We start from the raw sequence: 24,868 nt of genomic DNA on the forward strand, positions 1-24,868 counted from the left end.
AAAACATAAGATGAACTTTTTTATTAGTTGTTCACTTCAGCTTGCTAGGGTTGTTTCCATTTTAAAACATTTTCTATTTTTCTGATTAATTAAAATTAGATGAGTTAGGTAAGATGGAAGATAACAGAACAACTCACATGACTTACTGAAGGAAAAATATGAACAAGTAAAATCTCCTTCAGTTGGAAGGCTAGGCCTTTAAACACTAAATTTAGTCGATGACAATACAAATGGAAAAGTAATTGAACCAAATAACTAATTGAAGGGCATAGCTGGAAAGCAATGTTGCCTTTTAAAAAAAGCATCTTGCAGGGAAAGTATAGTTACAATGAGACATCCTGAAGCTGGTCTGCAAACTGGATATCACACCAAAAAAAAAAAAAAAATCACAGAACAGACATCTATACCTCTGAGAGTCAGAAATCTAGGGAGGAAATGTTCATTATTGGTAGAAGAACCAATAGCAAGTTATGAAAAAGGAAAAAAACCCTCAACAAAAATCATATCACTTGTGAAGATAGACAGGAGGATTGTGTCATCCCAACAGCTGGAAAAACTGGAGAAAACTCTGAATAGTACAATGCCATGGGGGAAGGAGGGACAGGACATCAGTGAAGTGGGTTTAAGAGACACCAGTTTTCGGATACATCATTAGATCTTTTAAGTTAGTTATTGGCTAAAGCACTCTGAAACAATAACTGGTCACACAAATGATAGACTGAGAAGTCATTTGTGATTTTATTTTTCAAAAAAATGCTGAGTTGCATCCATGCTTACCATGTTGCTCTGAAGTCTAGCACCTGAGAAAAATCAGATAACTGAGTTCAGAGTTGAATGTGAAAAACAAACCTTCACTGTAATATGCAAAGTCACTCATTTCCTATAAAAGCCTTCTTTAAATAGAGGGGAATTAATGCTGCAGGCATGTATGTGTTCTTTTTGTCAACCTACTTTGTACCCTTTTGTCCCTTATTCTGATGCTGAACTCTACTATACCAAAATTCTCAGTCTCACCTGCCATTTTTCATATTTTTTTTCTTGTCACATCTGAATCTCTCCTTCCTTTTCTACCCAGAATAGATTATCTTAATTTCCACAAATCCACCGTGTTGTCTACATTCAAGTTTCCCATGTTAGAATCTATCTATGTAGAAAGTTTACAAAAAATAGTTCTTCTAACAGACAGGTATCATTGTGCCCCAGGAAAAGACAGTTAAAGCATGAAGACAACATGAAGATGTAGTGAACCTCATTTGCATTAATATAATCCATTTTATACTTCTATGTGACTGAAATGAAGTCTGTGCAGTTAGACATATTACATCTACGTACTCCAGACAAGTACATAAATTTAACCCACATAAACTCTGATCTAAAGTACAGTGAAGAGGAGAATATGTAGAAGGAAATATGAAAATGTTTAGCATAACTGATAGACACTTATTCTGGATGGATATTGGGCTTACTCATCCTTTGCCCTGCTTGCCTTCTTTCCTTCTCCACTGGCTCCCATCCCCTGGAAGCAGTGAAATTGCATCCAGACAATGCTGTTAAAATAATTACTCCTTGCCCCTTTATTAAAGGTGCAAAGTAATCTGTGTGCAGTGCTCCTACCACATTCAGATCAAGAGAGCCAAGTACATTCCTGTCAACCAGTTTTCCATTTCAAAGGTGTGCAATACAGTACAAAATCCACCATCCTAACATAAAAGTAAAAATGGGTGAAAGTTTTTCAAGGGTTACTTTGTCCTGAACTCAAGTACTTAACCATGGCCTTGACCTAAATTTTGCAGTGAATGAAGAGAATTCTGGACATTTTCCAGCAGATATGAATATGAATATGAACATGAATAAGGCCCTGGGGCCCTGCATTCCCTGGGATGCCACAGGCTTGGGACTCACAGAGAATCCACCCTTGCTACAGAACTCCAGATTTTAATTAACCAAGTTTCCTCAGTTAAGCTTTTCCTGTGAAAGCCTCCCACAGTAAAAAAACTCTTTAAAATGTTATGCTGCAGCAAATGAAAATAAACCTAGCTGACAAATTTTCAAAAACTTTCTTGGAAAGAACATAATTTCAAGGACTACAATTATTCATTCCAGATACATGGTTCATGAACTCAAAAGCAGTGCATCCAAGTACTGCATGTTCTCATCTCTCCTAACTGCCATATGCTGCTCAGTCGTTTCATTTTATATGCACTTGCATGGCTCCAGGCTTCGTGGGCAGATGGCTCTTTGCCACCTAATCAAATTCACACATCAAATACATCTGAAGTGAGGTCTTTTGTAGAACTGTATCCTCCTTTAGTTTCTCTTCCTTTCTTGAGCATTTGAACATCAGTACAAACTTGTACAACCAAAAGGCTCATAATTTTCAGATATAAACCACTGATTCTTCAATTAAGCAGACATGGTTCTATCCCACTCTAAAAATACAATTTAGTGCCTTGGAACTTCACAGTATACCACAGAGCCTTTTGGTTCTATTTTGGGACCCTCCTTCTTTCATAGCCACATCTGTTCTTTCAACAGAACACATCTAAGTCCTCTGCCTCCACATAAGCAATGAAAATAATGCAACTCCTGCAACCAAGTGACAGTTTTTGCTGCACTGCACTGAGCTTGATGCAGTATCTAAATTTGGATGCCTTCTAATTCTCTTTAACCGGATATTGATAAAATTGAATTTTCATGGATCGGCTTATCTTGATGTAGGCTTATAGCCATTGCCTTTCATGAACTTAAAACCTCAGAGTTGCTTTTGATTCTCTGGAGCCTCCTATTCATCAGACAGGAAACTTCTCATATTAGTAACTGTGGTATTTCTTCAAGCCACTGTGACCCACATTTTCTAAGTGGGTTGGTTAAATGTTTCACATGCTTTTATCACATGCTACTGCCACAATTTCTGCAACTCTTTACTTGCTGCATTACCTGTCACATCCATTAAATGCAGGCATAAGCACACATTTTGTCTGTCTGAATGCACAGCAGGGTCAGGGTTAGCCTGACAGTGATGGAATGTCATTTCTCAAACCTGTACAATTCTTCAACTTAAAAAATATTGCTTTCTTTACATGTACTATTTCCTCAGCTTATTCCTGCTAGGATATGTTTTACAGATACCAGCATAGACACAAGAAATAAGGTCATCTACATTAAAAGTGATTAAATCCTCCACTTTACACCTTTTTCTATAAAGAAGGAGCAGTGTAGTAATTTTTTTAAATTGCCTTCTACAGCTACAGGAAAAAACTGTCACCCTGTTAAGATCTGTAAGATAAACAAAGCTGCTGAGGATGAGCATTTTAAGGACACCTAAAAATGGTTTTGTAATCTATACTAAAAAGAAGCAATTAGCTATCTACCACCAGTTATTTTAAGATAGTACATTTGGAAGAATATTATTTGAAATATTTTTATAGAAGAGCAATAGCAGAAGAGTGATGGAATATGCCATCATATTGACACTGCACATGCAAAATAGAATAGAAACACTCATAGTAGTACTTATTAAATTGATTAGAAAACCTAGATGCAAACCATGATATTTTAAAATTTTAAACAGCCTGCACAGCTCACCTTCCCATGCTACAGTCAGTCATCTCTGCAGATTAAAGAAGGGCTATCACAGAAAACACAGTGACCCAGAAGCCAAAGATAAAGTATTTACAATTTCTTCCAGAGATCACCTATTTAGGTACATATAGTTCTTTATATTTACAGTCCTTTCTTTTGCTCTGCTGAGAGTAGTAACCTGAATGTGCCAAACACATAGTGGGAGCCTACTAAACATGGACTAAAATTATTCCTGTGTCTCATAGCCGCAGTGGTTTTAACAAGTGCTGCACAAGCACAGTATGAGTAATACCATTTATAATCAATTAAGCTAATCATCCTTATCCCAGTTCCATATCCCTCCTTCCCCAAGGACAGATAAAAGGCATCTCCTAGTGATTTTGTAGACACTACTGTATTAGCCATTTCAATGGATGGGAGGTCCTGTGACCCAGAACATATTGGACAATTTTCAAGCTGTTTTGAAAATACAAAAGACAAAATCTAATAAGCAGGTATTTACAGAAAGATATGATTTTTGATGTTATTAAAAAAAATATCTCCCACTTATTGTAAATTTCTCTACAATCAGAGCCATATTATTTGTACTTTAAAACCAGAATTCAGCTTGCAAGTCTAAGGCAGGGCCTCAAAGTATTAAAAATAACCCCAAACAGCCTGAACATGAACCTCTCAGAAGAAAAGTCTGTGCTTTTTCTAACAATAACAGGAAGGCGTTCTACAAGGCATTTTCTAGTCTTCCCTCTTGATAACAAGGCTACACAGCCTTACCTGTCTGGCCCAGAGCCACCAGCACCAGTTCCTGCTTTAGGATACCAAACTGACAAAAGCACCACTTCGTTGCTTGAGCTTTGCACACTAATTGCACCCTCTTAGCCTGATCTAAATTAGAAGCCTCGTTAACACTCTCTCTTGCTCCTCAGCACTGATGGGATTTGGGTGGAAATCTGAAGCCATACTGATTAGAGTAGGGGAGGGTAGGCACGAACAGGAGCAAACCCCTCCATGCTGAAAGTCATAAAGAGATGTTACTGACAAATATTGGCATTGGCCTTTTTTCTTTTTTTTTTCTTTTTTTTTTTTTTTTTTTTTCCACAATGAGGCAGCTGCACTAGGGGTGCTCTTGAAAACAACTTTGTATTCAAGGAAGAGGAACAGATATTTATGCTATCTAATGTAACAGTTACCTAATGCTAGTGTTCTGAATTTCTCACCTAGAAATGCTTTGTTATCTTGCCAACAAAGAACTGAAACTTAAAAATTATTCAGGAAGCAAGTGCAAAAATCCTATTCCTGAAAGTCCCTTTAGATTCTTTTAGGCATTAAGTGCATTCTTCTAATACAAAAACTACACACACTGCTGATCAACAGAAGTTAAGAATTAAGAAATTGTAAAGGGAAGATGATTTAAGGTAAAAAATTGTAAATGCCAATTCTGCATAGAAGGATGTTCATTTTTATGTTTCTACCTCAAGTGACTTTATGCTTGGAACAAAAGAGCATGGAGGAACAACCGTGGGGTCAGTTGTAATAGTCTGGACTGAGCTACTGCTTCATGCTGACAAAAAAATCCCTATGGGGAAAGCAGTGAGGCAGAAGCAGCAGACTAGAAAGCTACATCAATGTGCTTCAGCTACTGGAACTCTGGAAAAAGTACTGTATTAGGTCATAACAACACCAGTTTTGTTTTTTATTTGAGGATATTTCTGAGCAGAGACTTTAACATTTTAAAATATCGTGTTCCATGTGTAAGTCAAATCCTTTTGACCCCATGACCCTGAAAAAAGTCCCATGGCAGTGAGTTCCACTACTACATTACATGGTGTAATGAAATAAAAGGTGGAAGTTTGCTGTCTAATCACATCACTGAAATCTTAATTCTTACAAGCTATCAATTATTTCTAAACCAAAGTAATGGACTAAGTCAAACTGGTCCTCTGTCAAATTCTAGTTTTCTATCTTTAAAACCAGCATTGAATATGGTATTTGAGAAGAAGACCAAGTCTGATTTTACATAGTGGCATAATCTTTTTGGTTTGCTTTTTGTTTTTTTTTTTTTGGACTGCCATTGAGCCCTAACCTAACATTTGAAAAAAAGCATGCTGGCAGCATTATTTGCTTCCTTAGTAGAGTTTAGAACTCCTCAAGTTTCATTAATGCACACATACATGATGTAGAATGATTTTCATTTATTAACAATATGCCTGGCAGTTTAGCTCTCAGCTATTCAGTATTAAGAGATCTTCCTGAAGTTCAGTGAAGGAAGCTTCAGATTAAATATGGTACTTTCAGCAAAAAGTCAAAATCAGTCTTAAAAACATTCCTTGGATTACTGAGTCCAAGATCTTCCTGTATCTAGAGCCCAATGCTCCTTCCTATTCTGCTGACTTGAGGAGCTTGCACAGAAAAAACTTGTATTACTTCATTCTTGTTTCTGAATTCTTGTGTTCAAGGAGCAATGGAAAGCACCAGAATGATGTTCTGAATGTCACTACTTTATATTAGCTTAGAGGGTGTGTGTGCATGTCTCTTTGCTTTGCACCCAGTTACATATTTGAATGTAAATTGGTATTAATTAAGAATACATAATGGTATATTTGGATTTGCATTTTCTATATTTGGAAAAAAATCAAGTCCTGATGAGCTAACAGGAAGAACTGAAAATAGAAAGAGGACAGCTCATCTCTTATTTCCAAGTGTGAAATTGTGAATGTATTTTATAATGTGCTTCCTACAAGTGAAGAGTTTAGACTACACACCAATATAAAATGGGTACCATTATCACCATGTGTCTGTGGTTTCAGGAACGATCACAGCTACAGGACAGCATGTCTAGAACCCTAGAGAGATCTAAGGAAAGAGAAAGTCTGAAAAACTTTATGTGCAAAATACGTGGCAAGACACTTTGCTAAGAGACCATGATGGTCCCAAGTACACATGAAAGCTGTTTTTCAGGCATGTAGGAAACTATGCCTTTTGGATTTTGCTAACAGGTTCAGATGGCTGTGATGCAGGTTAGATCCAAGTGTATTTAAAACTCTGTGGATAACCCTAATTACTGTTAGGCACTCAAACTGCAGTCAGGAGAAACAGTGTTGATGTGACAATAATTTATTACAGTACTGCATGAAGAGTAAAAAGACATTTTCAGACATAAAGCCAAAATTAAACCCTATGCAGAGGAACTAATGCAAGTTTCATAATCTACTGAAGTACTACTAAAGCACTGCTTCCAAATAGACCAATACATAAAGCATCAGTGGCGTTAACAGTCATCCTAAGAGGAACTCCTCTTAGGAAAAAAGCCTTGGGAACCTCTCTCATGAAACACTTCACTGCTAGGACTTGGGTCTAGATATTAACTGCAAGACATATTCTCAGATACTTTTCTGGATTTAAGTGTATAATTACATCATTTTCTTAAAAAGTTGCCTTGAAAGGCAAGGTTTTGAGACACAGATATAAAAAGATGGGAGAGTCAGGGGACAGAATAAAAAAACCCCATGATCTTCAGTGTCTTCAACACAAAACAAACCTGTATTACAGATCACTTTGTAGCACTTTACAAAATGTACACTATATATATATCTTATATATGCATTTAAACAGAATTATTTCAGTCACTAAGTTCTTCCTCATCACTGAAATAACTACTTTTCTTAATCCGTGGACGTTTTGAATCATCTGAAATTGAAGATCCCCCTGCAGTCTGTGTCCATCTTTGCTGTTCTTCCTCAATTTTGGCTTGCTATAATGAAGAAAAGAGAGGTATTAGGTGGGATTAAGAAAAATTAAGGAGCAGTACAAATAACAATGCTAATTCTTAATACACACTGAATTATTAAATAAGTTAAAAAATTACAAGGGTTTATTTCCAGATAAACTGTGTGATCAAAGCACTAGGAAACATTTCTGAAAGTAGTTCTCACATATAAGCTGTCTTCTACATCACAGTAGCTGCCTGGACCATCCTGTATTCTCAGAAAGAGGAATTTTGCCCATGGCAAACTTCCAAAAATATAAAGAGATCTAAAGCAAAAAATCCAAGCAGATCACTTTAGCTGAGATCTAAAGCAAAAAAGTCTCATGTTTTGAACTGATGTTATTGAATCAGCTTTGTTCTGTTAACAAGTCTTCTATCCATTGTCCTTTGCAGTCATTCATTCACATAATGAGTGCCTTTGGGGATTATTACTGAAGGTTATTCAACTAATAGTTTAAATAAAAGCTTCCTATTTTTTTCCAGTTAAAAATCTTTGGATGGTGATAGTGAGGCATCAATAGAAATGAGAATGTTTCCTGGCTTCATAGGTTTTATTTCCAATTGTGGAGTTTTTGGGGAAAGGGAGGAACATTAGGAATATGTGAATCACTTTTTTGGACTACATCATGTAAAAGTCCTGCACTCATTAAAGTCACATTCAGAACAAAGTTATTAACTCTTGAGGGTTTTTTGGGGGGCGACAGGCACACAGGCAACAATGTTGACCAGAGAGTCAAGAAATTTGACTATCAGGTCAGGCTTGTTCTGTTTCATGAAGCAAAAGGGTCTAGAGATAAAGAAGTGATAAAGACAGTAATACAGATGTTAGATAAGCTAGCTACATAAAAAAAATATGCATTAAATGTGTTTTGGGAGATGAGGTTTATGAGAGAATGCGATGGTCTGTACTAGGCAAAGGAAGTGTGCCAGTAATAAATGTTCAAGGACATTCCAGTGAGGACAGAGGATGTGTCTGGTTGCTTATACTTGACTGGTTTTTTGTCTTCTCAGACAACAAAGTAAAGAGGGGTTTGTGCGCAAAAACCTAACAGAGCATCACAGCAGAGATGACACAAGCAAATACCAAAGGAGCTTGAAGGAAAAAAAAGGCTGCAACACACAAATACAGCAATAGTTAAAGGGCAAGAAACCCAAAAATTCCACTAAACATGCCTGCAATGTAAAGAAGCCAACTATGGTTACCAATTACTGCTACCAAACCAGAGCCCACTCAGTGCTTTAGAGCAGACAGACCTATGCATGTATATCAGAGCTTCTGAAAAGCAGCTAAATAAGGGAGTTGAATTTAAAAAATAAAAATAAATATGCCATGCTTCAAGTTTGTACCTGAAAAGCTATGGCTTGGCTGAGGCTATCTAGAGCAGGGTCTTCTCCTTCCTCTTCACTTTCTTCTTCCTCCTCACTTCATTGTGCAAGGAGAGAGGAGGAAAAAAATATAGATATTTAGGTGTTTAATATGAAAAAACTTCCTAAAAAAAAGTAGTAACATGTATCTCAATATACATACATTTCTTCTGGCTCCACTACTTTCTTTTTCTTCTTCTTTTCTTTTTTTTTTGGTGGTTCCCGCTCCCCTAGCATATTTTTAGGACAAGCATAACTTAAGTGTCCTGCTTCCTTGGAGAGAAAGAAATATTGCTTAACAGAAGCCATTACAAACAAATATATGTTAAAACATATCACGAGGGAAGTTCATGGTGGGAAAATATGGGAACAATTAGTAAGATAAATGGAATGCTGAATTAGCACATAGAAGACAACTCTTCTCTAGGCTTACCATGGAAATGAAGAGATTACTGGTGATATGCATACTTAACTGCAAACTGAGAACAAGCTACAAGAACAGTAGATTTTTTTTGTCTGTTGCAATAACTGAAAACACTACACATGGTTTATATTCAAAACAAGATAGAAACCTCAGAATTAACAATTTAAGACACAGGAGTAAGGTGACATTTTTGCTGTAAGAAGTGTTATGAATACAAATCAAGTTTGTGTTGGACATTAAATACTATCCAAATATCATGATCCTACATTACTCTGTTCAGAAAAAGTTAGGACTTAATTAAAACTTAAAACTCATTTCTATATAAAATGGTTGTTTCCTGTATTTATTTTTTTGCCAGCTAAATCATGAACTTCCAAAGCTATAGCAAAAGCAGATACTTCGAAGCAAAGAGTAGGAAGTTGTCATTACAAGTTTTCATGTGAATCACTTATCTTTCTTGGGTTTTGTTTCTCTTTGTTACTTTCATTACCATCTACTATTACGACTACTATTTAGTATTATTTCAATTATTAAGTTGTTCTTATCTCAACCCACAACCTTTGTCCATTTCTCTACATTTTTGGTTTTACTCACCCCACATTCGTAACACTTAGACTTATCAAAGTAGTTCCGCCTGCGAATGAATTCTGCTGCTCTTCCATTATCAATGGCAATACTTGCTTTTATTACTCTTCCAAACAACTACAGAAAATTGGAAAGAAAAGGTAAATGATTTGGGACTGAAAGCCCAACCCTCCTGCCATAAAAACTTTCCACAATTTACCTGTTTGTTATTAAGTGCCCGAGAACAGTTTTGTGCAGATTCTTTATCCAAAAACAAAATAAAGGCAACTCCTTTGCTCTTTCTGGTGTCTTTGTCTTTCATAATGGTAACTCTGGAAACATATAACCACATTATTGATTTTAGTGAACCACACTAAAATTACTTCAGAGATTTTTTTTTTTCCTTAAAGATCTCAGTGGGATCTTCCCTTTGTTACACAGCAAAAGAGTCAAAAGTATATTTAACAATAAAAATACTCATTAAACAGAAATTCAAATGAATAGCTAACCTGGCCGTGTATATAGAGACGATTTTAAAAAAGCATGTGGGGTCTTTCTGGGACCAGTATCACTCTTAATTCCCTTGGATGACTTGAAGAACATAGAACATAATCTTTAGATTTACAAGCAACGTAACTGAAGGGAACTATATATACTGGAGGTGAAAGGAAAATTAATGAGTAACCTTACCATTGCTATTATTGATGAAAAGCACAGTGTGAACTGCCTCCAAACTGAGAAATTGTTTTTACATTTGTGTAGGACTCATCAGCTAAACAGGTTCACAATAGAAAACACTAACTATATGCAGCACTGTTCTACAAATATCTCCAAATGAAATCCAAAGACCATGGATGCATGTGTTATTTCACATGACATACAAAGTTAAATCTTCAGTCTAACATTGAAATCAACAGCTCCAATAGTACATTGAGAAGTTAATGAAAATCTGGAAACAGTAAAACAAAACCTAAGATAATAATTTATAAGACAAGGCTACTGTGTATGTATATGGCTGGAACCCACACAGCCTCAATTCTTTCCATCTTAATGTCAGTTGTATTCAGTATGCATCTCCTGAAAAAAACCTAACAACAACAGTAAGAACCAGAATGTCAGGATGTATGTACATAAAAATCAAAGTACAGGTAAAAAAGTAGGGAATACACTCCTCCCTACGTCCACCATAGGCAGAACAAGGTTCAGCCACAGGGGAAGCCAAAATTCTAAGAAGTAACCAAAAAAACCAAACCCCACTTAAGTATAAAAGGACTACCATACAACGTGCATAAGTAACAGATGACCTACATGGTAAAAAGTTTATTAAATAAAAACACAGTAAACAAAGCCCAAATTTCCCCAAATATATGCACAAAAAGGTTGAATTTGACAGTTTTACTACCAAAGCCTCTTGGACAGGACACCTACAACTCATGCATTAAGTTCAAATGTTAATAAAACTGACTTTAAAACAATTCTATTAATTTTTCTGCCAAACTACTCTGAAGAATTCCAACAGAAGCCTGGTATGACTGTCAGGCTTCTAATCAGGATATTGAACATACCAGTTAATAATACAAGAACAGAAAGAATCAAGTGTGACAAATCTTTAAAAAGTCAGGAACTTATCGGAGCCATAGAAAGTCCGATTTCTTAACGAACAAACTCAGTTGAAGTCATAATAGTCAAGATATATTTACTTTTCCTGCTATTTGTCACCTGAAACACACTTCTGAGACTGCATAAACTTTGAAACTCTGTATCTCATAAGTTATTGCAACAGCTACTAGAAATTAGACAAGATACTTGCTGGCTTAAGATTAAAAACTGAAGACTTGAGTCTCCTTATTCTGACCAATTAAAAAAAATTAAACAAACTAGTCAGTTTCTTACTGTGGCATTTCTTTCAATCATTTGAACACAGAGGCTGCTATTCACATATATTGTTCATGAATACCCCAAATACTAAAAGCCATTAATGCAGCCTTACATCTAGCTTTAGGTAAAATACTAAGTAGTCACAATAACCAGTCCCTCTAGAATCTCTGAGAACTGTACACTGCATTGTGGGAACTGTGACATCTAGTTCACGTAAGAAGCTCCCACTGTCACACTTACCCATTGTGCCCCACAGTGGTGAAAGAAAGGGGAATAATACTAGAACACTGTTTCAACTATTTCAGAGAAAGGACTGATGGTATGCAACAACATTCTACTTGCTCTCAAGAAATGGTTAGCAAAACCTGTCCCAAACACAAATATTCTTGTATTATGTATGTAACTGCAAGAACTTTCAGTTCTTAAATAGAATTATACTTTATTAAAAATGAACAGAACTTCAATACAGTTCCACATTCATACTTTAATTACAAAAAGCTCAAGACTTTCAAGTGAAGGAAAGACATAAAATATTTAAAATGAGAGGTACAAAAATAGAAGGCCATATCAGGTCACTTACTTGACAACTTTCCCATACTTTGAAAATATCTGAAATATAAAAAAAAATAAAAAGATTTAACAACAGACAATTGCATTTCATTAACAATAAATCTATCATGACAAACTTATATATCAGTATTGATTTTACAGTCAAAATTGTTGTCAACAAATTTAATCTAAACAATGCATCTCTTAAAACTTACCCTGTACAGATCATTGTTAGTCAAAGCAAAGGGTAAATTGGACACATACACTGTGCTTTTGCTTGGTGCCAACCCACCACTCATTTTTCTACTGAAAGGAAAAAGAGAGAAGAGTTAAACTGTATTGAACAAAGAAATCAATTTAAAAAATTGTTTCAAGACTTTCAATTTTATTTCAAACCTAGCCCAGACATCCATGATAAAGTTGCAGGACAGCATAGCTTTCATTTCCCTTGCATCATTGTACACAAAAGTTAGTGTTTGCCTTTATGGACTACAGAAGACATACACTCCATCCTTCTCTCCTGGATCCAAACATATTTTTGTTCTATGTGAGTTGATTTGAAGTCAAGAAAAAACTGGCAAGTTAGTGTACTTACAATAATTCCCTGGTGATCCATGTAATTAGAAAGGTTGAGGGCCAAAAGAAACAAGCAATGTCCATTTATTAAACATGATGGACAACGTGTCAAATTACTGACCTCTGTGCCAGTACCAGCATTATCTGATTCTTGATGCAAGTACAAGTTCAACATACAATAAAATACAATTGGTTAAGGGGGGAAAAGAAGTTTCCCTAAAGCAGAGTCCTAATTATTGTGGGGAGGGAGATAAATACATTTTTAAGTCAATGTAGCATGATGCTAAAGTGGCATGCTTTCATTTCCTCTCTTAACTATTGCTCAAGTTTCTGCACTCTAGAACTGCATGTGTCCAGAGCTGACCATAAAGCAGCATCTCTGTAGAAGCAATCCCCTTCCTCCCTCTGACTAGTCAGATTTCTCCTGGTAGGAAGCAGGAAAATTTCCAGTCTTTCCATTTTAATTTCCAATCTTTTCTATGCTTTTGAAACTGAGTATGTCTGGAAACAATCAATTAAAAATACTGTTATAACCCCGTACATATCATCTAATACTAGGTGAAGAGTAACCAAACTAACTGGAAAATGGCAAGCTAATGTTTTTCTTCACATTTGGACATTTCCCAGGATTTTTAGTGGTGTAAAGTCTGTGCAAAACATTCTCTTTGATCCATTCTGTAGCCATGGTTGAGACCAAGAGCTAAGTGAGTAAAATTTAAGATCAAAACATACCCCTTATGAAAGGCCATACCAAATAATACAGCAAACCCACTCCCCTACACAGTCCAATTTCTACCTCCTTGTCCATTTTCCTACAGCCTTATTAGTGCTTCCTGGCACCTCTAGCCAATTCTCAACTGAGGATCAAGCCACTTCTTCAGCAAGACTGCCTCATTTTAAAAATGCAGACAAAAGTTGATGAAGAGATAAAACCCCTAAAGTATTAAAATCAACATCTGCCATATTACAGTTTCTTAGGGGACTTCTTGGGTAGCCAGTCTGAACAGATTGCTTGGCCAAGTGCCCATAAAAGTAACTAATATCACACTCTAATCCAGCGGATACTTTCTGGCATTTCATGATTTAGTTATCTGAAGGCCTGATATTCCCCGCAGACACTGATTATCCAAGTGCTTTGCTTCTCTTTCCTGACATGCTTACTGTATCACAATTCATTTGAGTGGCAGTTTACAAGTGATTCAATTTTGAGGTTTTTCATGTTCAGAGACTGTTTTTGGCATGAGCAAAAATGGCAACACAAAGGTTAAGCAAATGAAAACAGAATAAATTTGCAATAAAGGCCACACATTGCATCTGGTGTTAGGCAGACTGGGTTCATTATCCCAAATTCCTTTCTGCTTGGCATTAGTATCCTTGACAAGCCTAACCAGACTGACTTGGCAACATGCCATGTGAATGGATGGCCTGAAGTGCAGTTATCCAGATGTACAGTGGATAGAAGGATTCAGGAAGAACAATCTCAACACTGCACTATGCTATATTGCCAGTGCTAATATATTGCAGCAGTGGAAAAGAAAACACTGGAAGTGATCCTCAAGTATCTGACTACAACAATTTCACTCTGGCTAAAAGGCAAGAGAAGCTGGAGCACCTTGCAACAGCAGGCCAAAGCAGCCCCCATTTTAATGGGCAGGTACCAGGGAGAGCAGCATGACGGGAGAGCAGTCAGCCTGCATCTTCCACAGTGCCACAGCGGAAACTCCACAGAGAAGGTGAGACATCAGGCGGAGATTACTACTGGCCTATCAGCTCAGTTGTTAGGAAGTTATTAATGAAAGCAGCCTACAAAACCACCATTTACAGCTGCACACTGCTTTTTCCAGAAGCTGAAAGAGTTACACCCTGACAGCACTGGCTGCCAGACAGCTGAGGTTGAATGTTGTTTCTACTCCCCTGGACAACTTTGGGCTGAACAATTTTGCTGCTCCAACTGCCCAAATATTCTTAGCAATTTGTATTGTTTAGGACTGTTGTGCAAGTACTGCTTATTTTTAATGTCTGACTCACTATACAGACACAACTTTAAAACAAGAGGGAGTACAGCAACTCTACGGTTATCATCATTTATTACAATGATGTTTTCTAGTTGGAGGAGTAAAAAATGCCAGTTCCAGCATTAAGCTAAGTCTCCAGACAAGATATGTCATCTGGAGGCTCATCATTACAAGGTTGAGAGTCCTACTACTTCAGGAATTTTCTAACTTCATAGAATTGTCCAATGTAAGATTTTGATCACATTCTTTCTCCACGATTACCAGTCTCTCTGCTCAGCTGACAAGGAAAAAAAAAAAATCCTCTTCCTATTGTAAATGCAGGCAAACCCAATAGGAAGAAATGACAATGTCTGACTCAATTCAGAAGGCTGAATTAAAATACATTAATATACTATATAAAAGGAGGATACTAAAACTACATACTACTTTCTCTGACTCTAACTCTCACCCAACTCGTGACCCTCTCGTGAGATTCCAGCCACAGGTGGATTGGATTGGCCATCAGGCTCAAACAATCCTCACCAGAATCCAATCAAGCACTCACTCCAGGTAAACAATTCTACTAACACATTCCACATAGGAAAAACAAGGAGCAGAAATAGAAATTGTTTTCTCTTTCATTTCTCTCTATGCACCTCTATGAAAAATCCTGAGAGGGAGAGAAATGTGCTTGCCACATCTTCCCTCACAAAAACCTCCAAATGAACCAAAAAACAACATCTCACTTTCTTCTTACTGTTGGGGACTCAGCTGAAAGTCAGGTACAGCCTGGCTTCAAGCCTTTATCTTGCTAGAGCTTTTCAACAAATCAAAACATTTCTATTTTATCCTGGATGCTTTTCTGGGACTTTCTTGATCTTCAAGGTATCACCTTCAGTACTTAACTTTAAAACATTGGCTAAAAGCCTTTACAATACCTCCACAGAATTGCATACCAATTCCCATTAATATAATGGCCTCATTATTGCCTTCTTAATTTATCCCTTTCACATATTAATTTTGACAATTGTAAGAAGTCAAGAAGTCATTGTAATGAGACAGTTATGTCTCATTACAATGACTTCTTGAATTCAATCTTTTTTGTCTTTTCTAACAACTCGAACTAAAAGAAGCCTTATTTTTTGACAAAAGCCATCTGTCAGCAATGATTAAGTCTCCTGAAAAATAGAACAGATACGTGAATATGTTTTGGTTCGATCCAATATGCTTAATGTAGCATCTGTCATTAGTATTGGGGGTATCACAGAAAGACAATTATTAATTTCAGTAATTGGCTTTTCTACTCTATCCCAGAGAACAGGGGACATGAGGACACCACCAAAACAGTTCAGATGCCTCTGAATCAAGTGGAGCCTAAATTTACTTCATCTTTCTTGACTTAACTTTGGTATTTCAACTTAAAAGCACAAACTTGTATGTTTGTTTTTAAGTGCATTGCAACAATGTCAGATCTATGATTTAGTCAACTGAAGTAGGTACAAATGATTTGTGAGCAAGTTTCTCAAGACACTCCCACTCAAGCCAATTAAGAGTTTTTCTATCTCAATCCTTAAAACACATATTTTCTTCCTGATTTAATAGTGTCAGCAGAGTTTAGACCCAAATCAAGAAACCATTAATTGTGGCAGGAGCTTTTCTCAGGCTAATAAACAAGTGTCTGCTCCCTGAGAAGGGTATCAACGACTTGCCACAATTCTGCCCTGCACAAGGGGCATGGAGCAAGCTGTAAGAAAATAATCTGTTTTATCTCACACTCCCTTAAATAGTACCAAGCAAATATTAAACAGGAGCAAGAATTGGTAAATAAGGTTAGCACTATCAGCAAAGAAATAATACAATTTGCTCAAGCCAAAGAGGAACATAAAAAGTATCCGTGGTTTGAATCAAAACACTTTTATGTACTGATCTAACTACAAAAACTTAGGGACAGTAAGACTGGGCAACCAGACGATCCATTCAGACTATCTATCAAACACATATAACTTATATATGTTCCTTTTCCAGATTACATATAGGTGTCACATCCACCTTGGCCAAAATCAGTAGAACTTTGTCCCAGACAGATATAATTATATGATTCCATTTTCATCCCCAGTACTAATCAGCATTCGCTGAGACTTTATTGTGAATGAAGACGATACAGCACAACAAATGTACAATACCTATAGAAGTATGGAGTGCTCTGTAGGCCTGGGCTGTCTTCTTTCCCCTCCACGTGGAGAGACTCAGGGCCCTCAGACGTTCATCATTTCTATGCTACCATTTCCCCCACGCTCCAAAGGGAAAGCCCATCAAAGCTTTTCCAACAGTGTTTTAAAAGGGATTCTCAGCACAGCCAAGATGGGAGAAGAGCTGCTTGGTTCAATCACACCTGGTCTCGCCCAGAGCTTCACCCAGGAGGGGCAGATCTGGCTAAGTCACTTCGTGCCGGCCCTTCCTCCTCAAACCACGCGACACGTAATCTATTTCAGAGTTCAGAGTTCAGTGCGAGCAGAGGGACATTAAAGCAACAGAACCGCAGACTGCTCAGCAACTTCCACAGGCTGTGTTAACGCCTTTGGCCATACCATCACAGCGCGGCCCCGACCGGCCGCTTGTTTCGTGCCTTCCTATTCCGCAAGGGCCCGAAGCGAGCGAGCTGCGACGAGCGTTCGCGACACCCGCTGCCCCCGTCCGGCGTCCCGTCAGGCGGGGCTCAGCCCGCGGGAGCCCATGGTGCGGCAAGGCTCGGGGAGGCGCGGCGAGGCCCGGGGAGGCGCAGCGGCGGGACTGGACAGCACGGCTCCCTCCGCCGCCCCGGCCCGTCGCGCTTCCGCCGACGCGCAGCTCCCGGCGCGGCCGCGGCCAATGGGCGGCAGCTCCGCGGCGGCGGGCGGGGGTTTCCGCCGACGGCTCGGGAGCGCCGGAAGCGGCGGCGGACGCGCGGGGCTGCCGCGGAGCTGCGGCGCAGCGGGAGCGGGAAGCGGTGCAGGTGGGTGAGCGGCCGGGCCGGGAGCGGGGCCGGGCCGGGAGCAGGGCCGAGCCGGGAGCTGGCCGTGTTCCCCCGCGGGACCAGCGGGGCCGGAGCCGATGCTCTGCTCCGAGGCGGCCGCTGCGGTGGGACGCGCTCGGCTTCTTGCGGGGCTCCCCGGGAGCGCCTTCCTGCCCCCTCTGCGAGCACGTGCTCGGGGGTCGCGGAGCCGCTCCCTCGAGGAATGGCCCGGGGAGCTCGTCCCTCCCTGCGCGGGGCAGCCCGAGGGCGGCGGCAGCTCGGGAGCCGGACTGCCCGCGGGGTGGCTGAGCTCAGCGGCGGGACAGGAGCGGTGGGAAGGAAGGACAGCCCCCTCGGGCAGGCAGCTGCTGGTTAGCACCCGAGATGGCTTGTAAGCCTTATCATTTAAACCTCTGTAAAACCCATATGGGATAGAAAACTTCGGTTCTCGGTTGAATTTGTGTATTTGTTTTAAGGGAAGGTTCGTCCTCCTTGTACATCAATCTGACAATTATTTTAAACAGTAATTCGTAATGAGTATTTGGAGGCTATGTAAGTCCCGTTGTGAACTCTTTCATTGATATGTGTGATGGGTGTGTTGGTGCAAGATCAGTATTCTTACTGTTTCTAGAGAGATAAATAAGACATGAGTGTGTCACTCAGCTCATTTCCTAATAAGCACTAGAATAAGTCTTTCAGAATAAATCTGTGTGATTAGTTTAACAAGAGGGTATGCCGAAGTCCTTACTAGTATTTAAGCATCTCAAGTGCACTCTTCATGGTTCTTTATTCTCACTCATGCTCCTTAAATAGGCTCTTTCCCCTCCATTAGGGTTTTCAGGGATAGTCTATATAAATTATTTATCTGTGACTTCAAGGGAACAAAGACAGTCAGAAATAACAAAAAGATGTGGAAACCCGCCCAGCCAGTGAGGATGGTTTGATACAGCGATTTGCCCTGGGTGAAGTGCTATGGCTTGGTTGGTACTTTAAAGAGTAATTTTTGAGAGCATTGTGGTTTTGACAGGTTATGGCAGCAGCATGGAAAGCTGCTATATTTTGTTGTCAGAGTGTTTGTGCTTCAGGATGGAAAGTGACAGGAGCACCATCCATGCGGGTGTTTGCAGTGACATTGCTAGTGGAACAGCCACGTCAGAGCCTGGTAGAATATGCTTTTCATGGCACTGGCACTGATGATGGACAGGCCAGTAACTGCAGGTGGTCAGACAAAGATAAATGCTAATATATCAGTCATTCTATTAATAGAACCCCCAATACATGGCTTCCATTGCTCTTGTCCCAGTGACATATTAGAATGATGTAGTAAGAAAGTGGAGCTGGTGGGATTGTAAATCCTCATTGGAATGCTGCTGCTGTTATTAATTATATTGTGTTTACACTTGCTGTTTTAAGTCAGAATTATTGTGAATAGGTTGGGAAAAGTTGGAAGAAAACCTCTTGATATATAGGTGAATATTCTTAGACTTGTTGCAGTCATACTTCTAAATGCTTTTGAAGCTCTTGCAGCCTAATATTTGCTACTAGGCAGAGACAGATTGTCTTTAAATCTCTGTGTTGTCTTAGTGCCCCTCTCATTTTATTTTATTTTATTTCATGGTGTGTTGGATTTTTCCCTCAGCTCTCACACTTCTTCTTTTTCATTTTACCAGTAGGACTGTGTGTATTCAGTGTGTTCTACCTATCCGAGGTATGAATGGAAGATGAGAAAGGTACTTTCTCCCCCAAACCCATTTTTATCTGCCTTGCCTTCTGTCTAGGTAAGAGATACTGTGATATCTTTGAAGATTATCAAATACAGAGTCTAATTCCTGGAAGATAAAGCAATGTTTTCTGTCTGTCTTTATATCCTCACAGCAGGAATCATTCCAAGTTTTATGGTGATATTGCTAATAAGTTACATGTCTCCTACATCTTGTACAAAAGTGTTTGAGCTTTTTTGAGAGCTGTCCAAAACAGAGAGGTTAGACAAAATTGGTTCACATTTGTCAGTCTCTGTTGTTTATCAAAGTAACATGATAAAACCAGATATATCCCAGTGGCATGGGAGGCACTCCAGCTGCCTGTCTCTGCTTTTGCTTTGTTCACATATGGTAAGATGTAGCCATCTGGATTAGGAAGCCGTATGTGTGGAAAACAAAAATGTAGATTCTGCAGGAGGATGATAGCACATGCTATAATATTACAAATCCTGGAGAAGTTGGTACTTGTAGCCTTGATGGAAATTGATGTCTCAAATAAATGTAAGCTGTACAATTTTTGTGGAGTGCTTTTGCAAATGTATCAGGAAGGTGCAAAAAATCTGAAGATCTGAAAATCTGAGACCTGTGTAGTCTGCCTGATGAGAAAACCTATATTAGCATAGAGCACAACATAGTGCTAATTGGAGTAAAGCCATTCTTGGTGGCTGGCTACAACAGAGCAGCAGTTGTTAATAGAATGACCTCTGCACTTACAGAATGTCTTTATTTGAGAGAAGACTGCTTTAAGTAAAAGAGTCACCTCTGATCAAAAATAGGAAGAGATTATTTAAATTAATATAACAAGTTATTTGATTATATATAATAATATTAAATATCAATTGTTTTTGTTGTATGTGCTAATAGAAAATAGTTAATCAGGATGAGTTATGGTATTAGGTGTGAAACAAAACCAGATTTTTCTCATTCTTTGTTTTACAACAACTTTGTACCTATTGAGAGAACAGATTACTCTCAATAAGGCATAATAAACTTGAGATTTGAGCTCTTGAGTTTTTGTTAATGGAATCTTCTGATATTGAGCCGAAGAGTTTAAACTGTCCATGGTTGTTATTAAAGCTGTGTTAGGTCACATCAGCTAAGAAATGGATTGTTTTCTTTTTCTATAGAAACAGATAAAAGGTGCTCAAGATGCTGGGAATTGCATTTTCTTCCCTTCAAACAATTTTTTCTTTTGGTATTTTCAAATACATCCTTATTTTATCTCATTTTTCGCGGTTAAAATTTGTCTGTTTTGTCTTCTCTATAAAATTGGTCTTCTACTTGTTTACATTACCAGCATTTTAACCAATGTACTTGGTGGTTTATTCTGCCTGATTAACTTTCTTAATTCCTTTAAATTTCCTTAAATTTCATTCCTCTAAATGCAGATAAGATTTTTCTTCTACCTGCATAGTTACTTTTTGGCTAGTGTATTTTTTTGTCAGTTTGTTGACTTTTGTGATGGAGTATCTCTTCCTTTTTCCAGCTTGTGTTTTTGTTGAAATGCTGGTCTTAATTCTTTCTCATTTCAGTGAGGTCCAACAGTGATTAAAAAAGGGAGTGTTTTTATCAGCCTTGCTGCTGATAAAATAATGGGGGTGTGAATGTTGGTGTCTGCTGCCTGTGATGGGTGTTGGGTTGTTGGAGGTGCTTTGACTGACAAAGCAGCATGAGGTGTAAGTTTGTGCTCAGCTTCAGTAGCACTTATCTGAGATGTGTTGCTTTTTGAACGTTGTGTTCAGTTAAGTGTTCAGTTAACAGTTTTGATAACTTCTGCAGGCTAAAGGACAGGGTCAGTAATGTATTTGTCAAAATGGAAAAAAAACCCAGCTCACTTGAAAACCTCATCTGAATTCAGCTTCTGGTATTTTGCTCTGTGTCTAAAAAACTGAGGGTTGCCATCAAGTACCTAAATCTCTGTCTGTATGAGAGGTGAGTGGCTGTGGATGAGCAGGGGAGAGAGTGGGTGCTGTGGGCAATTCAGGTGCTTCCCAGCTGTGGGCAAGTACAGACAGAAGGAATGATCCACCCTGGGCAAGGGCTGGGCACGAGCAACCAGCAGTGAAGTGTTTTAAGGCAGAGCACATGATGCCTTTTCAACATAATGGTTTTGTCTTGCCATAGCTAATTTGTCCCTCCTGGTACACAAAAACACAGAGATGTTCAAGTACTGTTCTGGGCACAAAGAAAAGAGGGTGGTGGGGACAACTAAGAGCAGATAGAGCATCCTCCTGGTAATGTGGGAAGGAGGGCATGGGGTTGACCTTAGAGCTGTTCATGCACATATAGCCCTGGTGTGCATTTTTAAGGCTCTAGAAAAAGTCAGCGAAGTACAAAATAAAGAAAAGTTGAGGTAGTTACTGTGAAAGTGCCAGGAACATGCTTCTGATGATGCATCTGACCATCCAATGCAGCAATATGAGCAGTGGTTTCAGAATTAATAACTCTTAAATGGAGCTTACTGGAGAGGGCAGGGATGGTGGATCCTCTCACTTTTGTCCTTACTAAAACTAGGATCAGCTGGTTGGTTTAATCAGCTTTTGATTTATAACCTGTAGCTACATCAGACTAGTTCTGTGTCTTGGTTGTAGAACAAACTTAAGGTGAAGTCTGTTATAAAATGGGACTATGTTTTAAGAAGATAATCTGGTCCGTTTGAACCAATGCTAAGGTCAAAATGTGTGAACATAGATGAACATCTCTGAGCATCTTATAGTTGAGGAAAGAGCTTCTTTATCAGGATTCACTTTCTTTTGTCAAAAGAAAGGTCTTTGTTAGATCAAGCTTTTAATTAGCTTCTCATCACATGCAACTGAATCTTATTTTTCTTTACAAAGACAGATGTACACAGGGTACAGACAGTTAAAACATTTAGTTTGTATCTGTCTGCTTTACTTAACAGAAAAAAAATACTTATGATGAATATATTTGTATTTTTTGCTAACCTAAATTGCTTTTTTTTTGTAGGTAGGTGAATGGATCTTCAGAAGCAGAGTTGCTAAAATTGACAGAAAAGTAAGTATGTGAATGTTATATTTTGCAAAAGTGTATATCAGAATTAGTGCTACCTCTAAAAAGATTGCTACCTCATGAAAGAGTTAATAAACTCTTTGATGTCGATTCTTAGCATCTGTACTAATCATTAGTTTTATATAGCCTCAGAAGTCTATTTCCAGCAAAGTGTTTTTACTTTGTGCAAGTAGGTAACATTATGTATTTCTCCTTCTGAACATGACCTGCTGTTACTTTTCCATATTGACTGTTTTTAACACCTAGAGCTACTATTGTGATGGAAGGTTTGAAAAATATAATTCTAGCAGTTACTTATCTACTTTCAGTGTTGTATAGTAGATAATTTCTCACCTTTATAATCATCAGAAAGGTTTGAACTCCTTAAGTCTGTGTTGTCTAGCACAGCATGACTAGAATCTCTTAGGATGATTATTTATTTCCACCTGTCTTTAATGGCTAACTCTGCTTCCTTTCCTCTGGAAAGAGGTATTTTTTTGTTCTGCTGTCTCCCAATTTAAAACAGGAAGTATCTGCATGTGAAGAATGTATTGTATGCATGTAATCAAAATATGGGGCTTTGTACCAAGAAGTTTTTTGCTGCATTTTGATCTCTTTCCAGATGATTGAGTTGATGAAATAATTCAGATTATTATATTCTTTTAAAGAGGAGAAATTATTTAATAAATAGATATTGAATTACTTTTTTTTCAAGTTCCAGTGTTCTTAGCAGAACAGTATTAAAATTGCTGTAAGGTATGTGTGTATGCATTTGTTTGTACATCTAGTATTTGCAATATGTATATATTTGAATAGAGAAATTTATAGTATCTCTAAGTCCTGTAATTTTACTGATTATACTGAACCAATTTTCAGTTTCATGTTCTTGCCCATTCTGCAAATTATTTTTGCTCCAAGTTCATTACACACTTTCTATATTTTAAAGGGCTAATAATAAAAATGTATGTACAGGGCTTGTGCATAATCCATTGTATTGGGAGAAATCCTGGAACCTTTATTTTTATGCTCACTGTCCTTTTGTCTATTCATAATGAGTCTGTTTTTCACTAATTGTATTTTCATTGTCTTTAGTGGCATATCGAAGAGATGAAATGTGGTCTGAAGGGCGATATGACTACGAAAGAGTTCCAAGAGAACGTGTCCCTCCAAGGGTTCATGGTGATGTAAGTGTGTAGTCAGCATTATATCTGTAGCATTATAACGTTCTACTATACCTTTATACAATGACCTGTACCATAGGGGTGGATTTATGTACCTGTGTAAGATCCTAGTATAAGTTAATTTTTTTCCCCTTTCTTTGAAGTCAGCAATTTGGCACATGAATCTGCACAGAAATAACAGACTGCCTACTGAATTAAGTATTTGTTCCTTTTTTTTTTAGTTTTCAAATCTGTTGGAACTGTTTTAGAATATTTATATTTTGGTAAACTGATTTTTTTTGGTGTAATTCTTTGTTATTAAGAACAGGATTTTTAATTACTTCTGGGGAACAAGAGGCCATACTAGTGTTATATTTTTCCATAGTCTTTTTATGTTAATATTTCTTTTAAGTAACTTGAGGTGGTAAAGGAACTTCTTTCATGATTGTTCTTGTCACCAGCACAGTTTTTTTAATAATGGTTAAAGTATAGGAGAAGATATTTTAACAAGTGTTGAAAGTACTTCTTTGCTGAAGTTGTGCATTGTAGTCCTGTAAAGGAAACACTTTACAAGAAGAGTGTCAACAGAAATCTCCTTGTAGATACAGAGCCTTTTGTGGTGTGTTATGTATGTATGTATGGTATGCTTGTAAAAGCAAATGCAGAAGCTGTGCTTGCTGTGCTATAGAATAACTTCAGAATGCTTTTAGGAATTCTCTGTTCCAAAAAGTTGGGCAATTATTTTTTCTCCCTTGTCTGAAGTCTCCAACAAATGTAAAAAACAGGCTGTAGCTTTGTCTTTTGAGGTATTACACTGTAAATAGAATTTTAAGAATACTTTTTGATATTTCTATTTACATCCTGTGTAATGTGCTTTTGGCAAAACAAAATTTAAGGTGCCAGTGCCTCTTATCTGACTGCCCTTTTTCTTGTGGTGAATGTTGAAATAATACCATTACTGATTTAGTGTCTTCTGGGTTCTGTTTTGTTCTCAGCTTATCTCTTTGAAAACTTTTGGTTACTCTGTGTAACTAATTACACAGGCTTCTCTATTGAGTAGTTCGGCTGCTCTGTGACATTTTTGTTACTGTGACAGGCAAAAGTAACATTTCTGCATTTTCAGCAAGCTGGAAATCAGATTGATTTTCACAGGCTGTTTAGCTACCTCCTTCTCCAAAATGCTTATCAAGACAGGACAAGAGGAAAGGCAGAATGTATTTTCACAGATGTTTTTTCAGTTGTTTGACTAACG

General features: G+C 38.0%; 2 protein-coding genes across 4 annotated transcripts in view; one reads left to right on the forward strand and one right to left on the reverse strand.

Annotated features, from left to right (window-relative positions):
* Positions 1-6,677: 6,677 nt before the first annotated feature.
* On the reverse strand, positions 6,678-17,513 carry ZCRB1 (zinc finger CCHC-type and RNA binding motif containing 1). Its single transcript, XM_002195976.6, has 8 exons — positions 16,879-17,513; positions 12,341-12,428; positions 12,157-12,185; positions 9,919-10,030; positions 9,729-9,836; positions 8,874-8,983; positions 8,693-8,768; positions 6,678-7,330 (listed from the first exon to the last, which is right to left on the reverse strand). Exons 2-8 carry the CDS (start codon positions 12,422-12,424, stop codon positions 7,199-7,201), a joined length of 651 nt encoding a protein of 216 aa, XP_002196012.2. The 5' UTR covers positions 12,425-12,428; positions 16,879-17,513; the 3' UTR covers positions 6,678-7,198.
* Positions 17,514-17,591: 78 nt separating this feature from the next.
* PPHLN1 (periphilin 1) overlaps positions 17,592-24,868 on the forward strand; it is a 62,640-nt gene continuing 55,363 nt past the window's right edge. Inside the window, exons 1-4 of one of the 3 annotated variants that reach the window (XM_041711504.2) lie at positions 17,592-17,687; positions 19,358-19,465; positions 22,415-22,462; positions 23,549-23,640. In XM_041711504.2, the coding sequence (XP_041567438.1) occupies position 22,462; positions 23,549-23,640 (93 nt within the window). In that variant the 5' untranslated portion in view covers positions 17,592-17,687; positions 19,358-19,465; positions 22,415-22,461. The remainder of the gene's footprint in view (positions 17,688-19,357; positions 19,466-22,414; positions 22,463-23,548; positions 23,641-24,868) is intronic. The other 2 variants (XM_072922237.1, XM_030258385.4) reach the window with 2 other exon arrangements.

Source organism: Taeniopygia guttata, chromosome 1A, assembly GCF_048771995.1.
Source record: "Taeniopygia guttata chromosome 1A, bTaeGut7.mat, whole genome shotgun sequence".
NCBI classification, from domain to species: Eukaryota; Metazoa; Chordata; class Aves; order Passeriformes; family Estrildidae; genus Taeniopygia; species Taeniopygia guttata.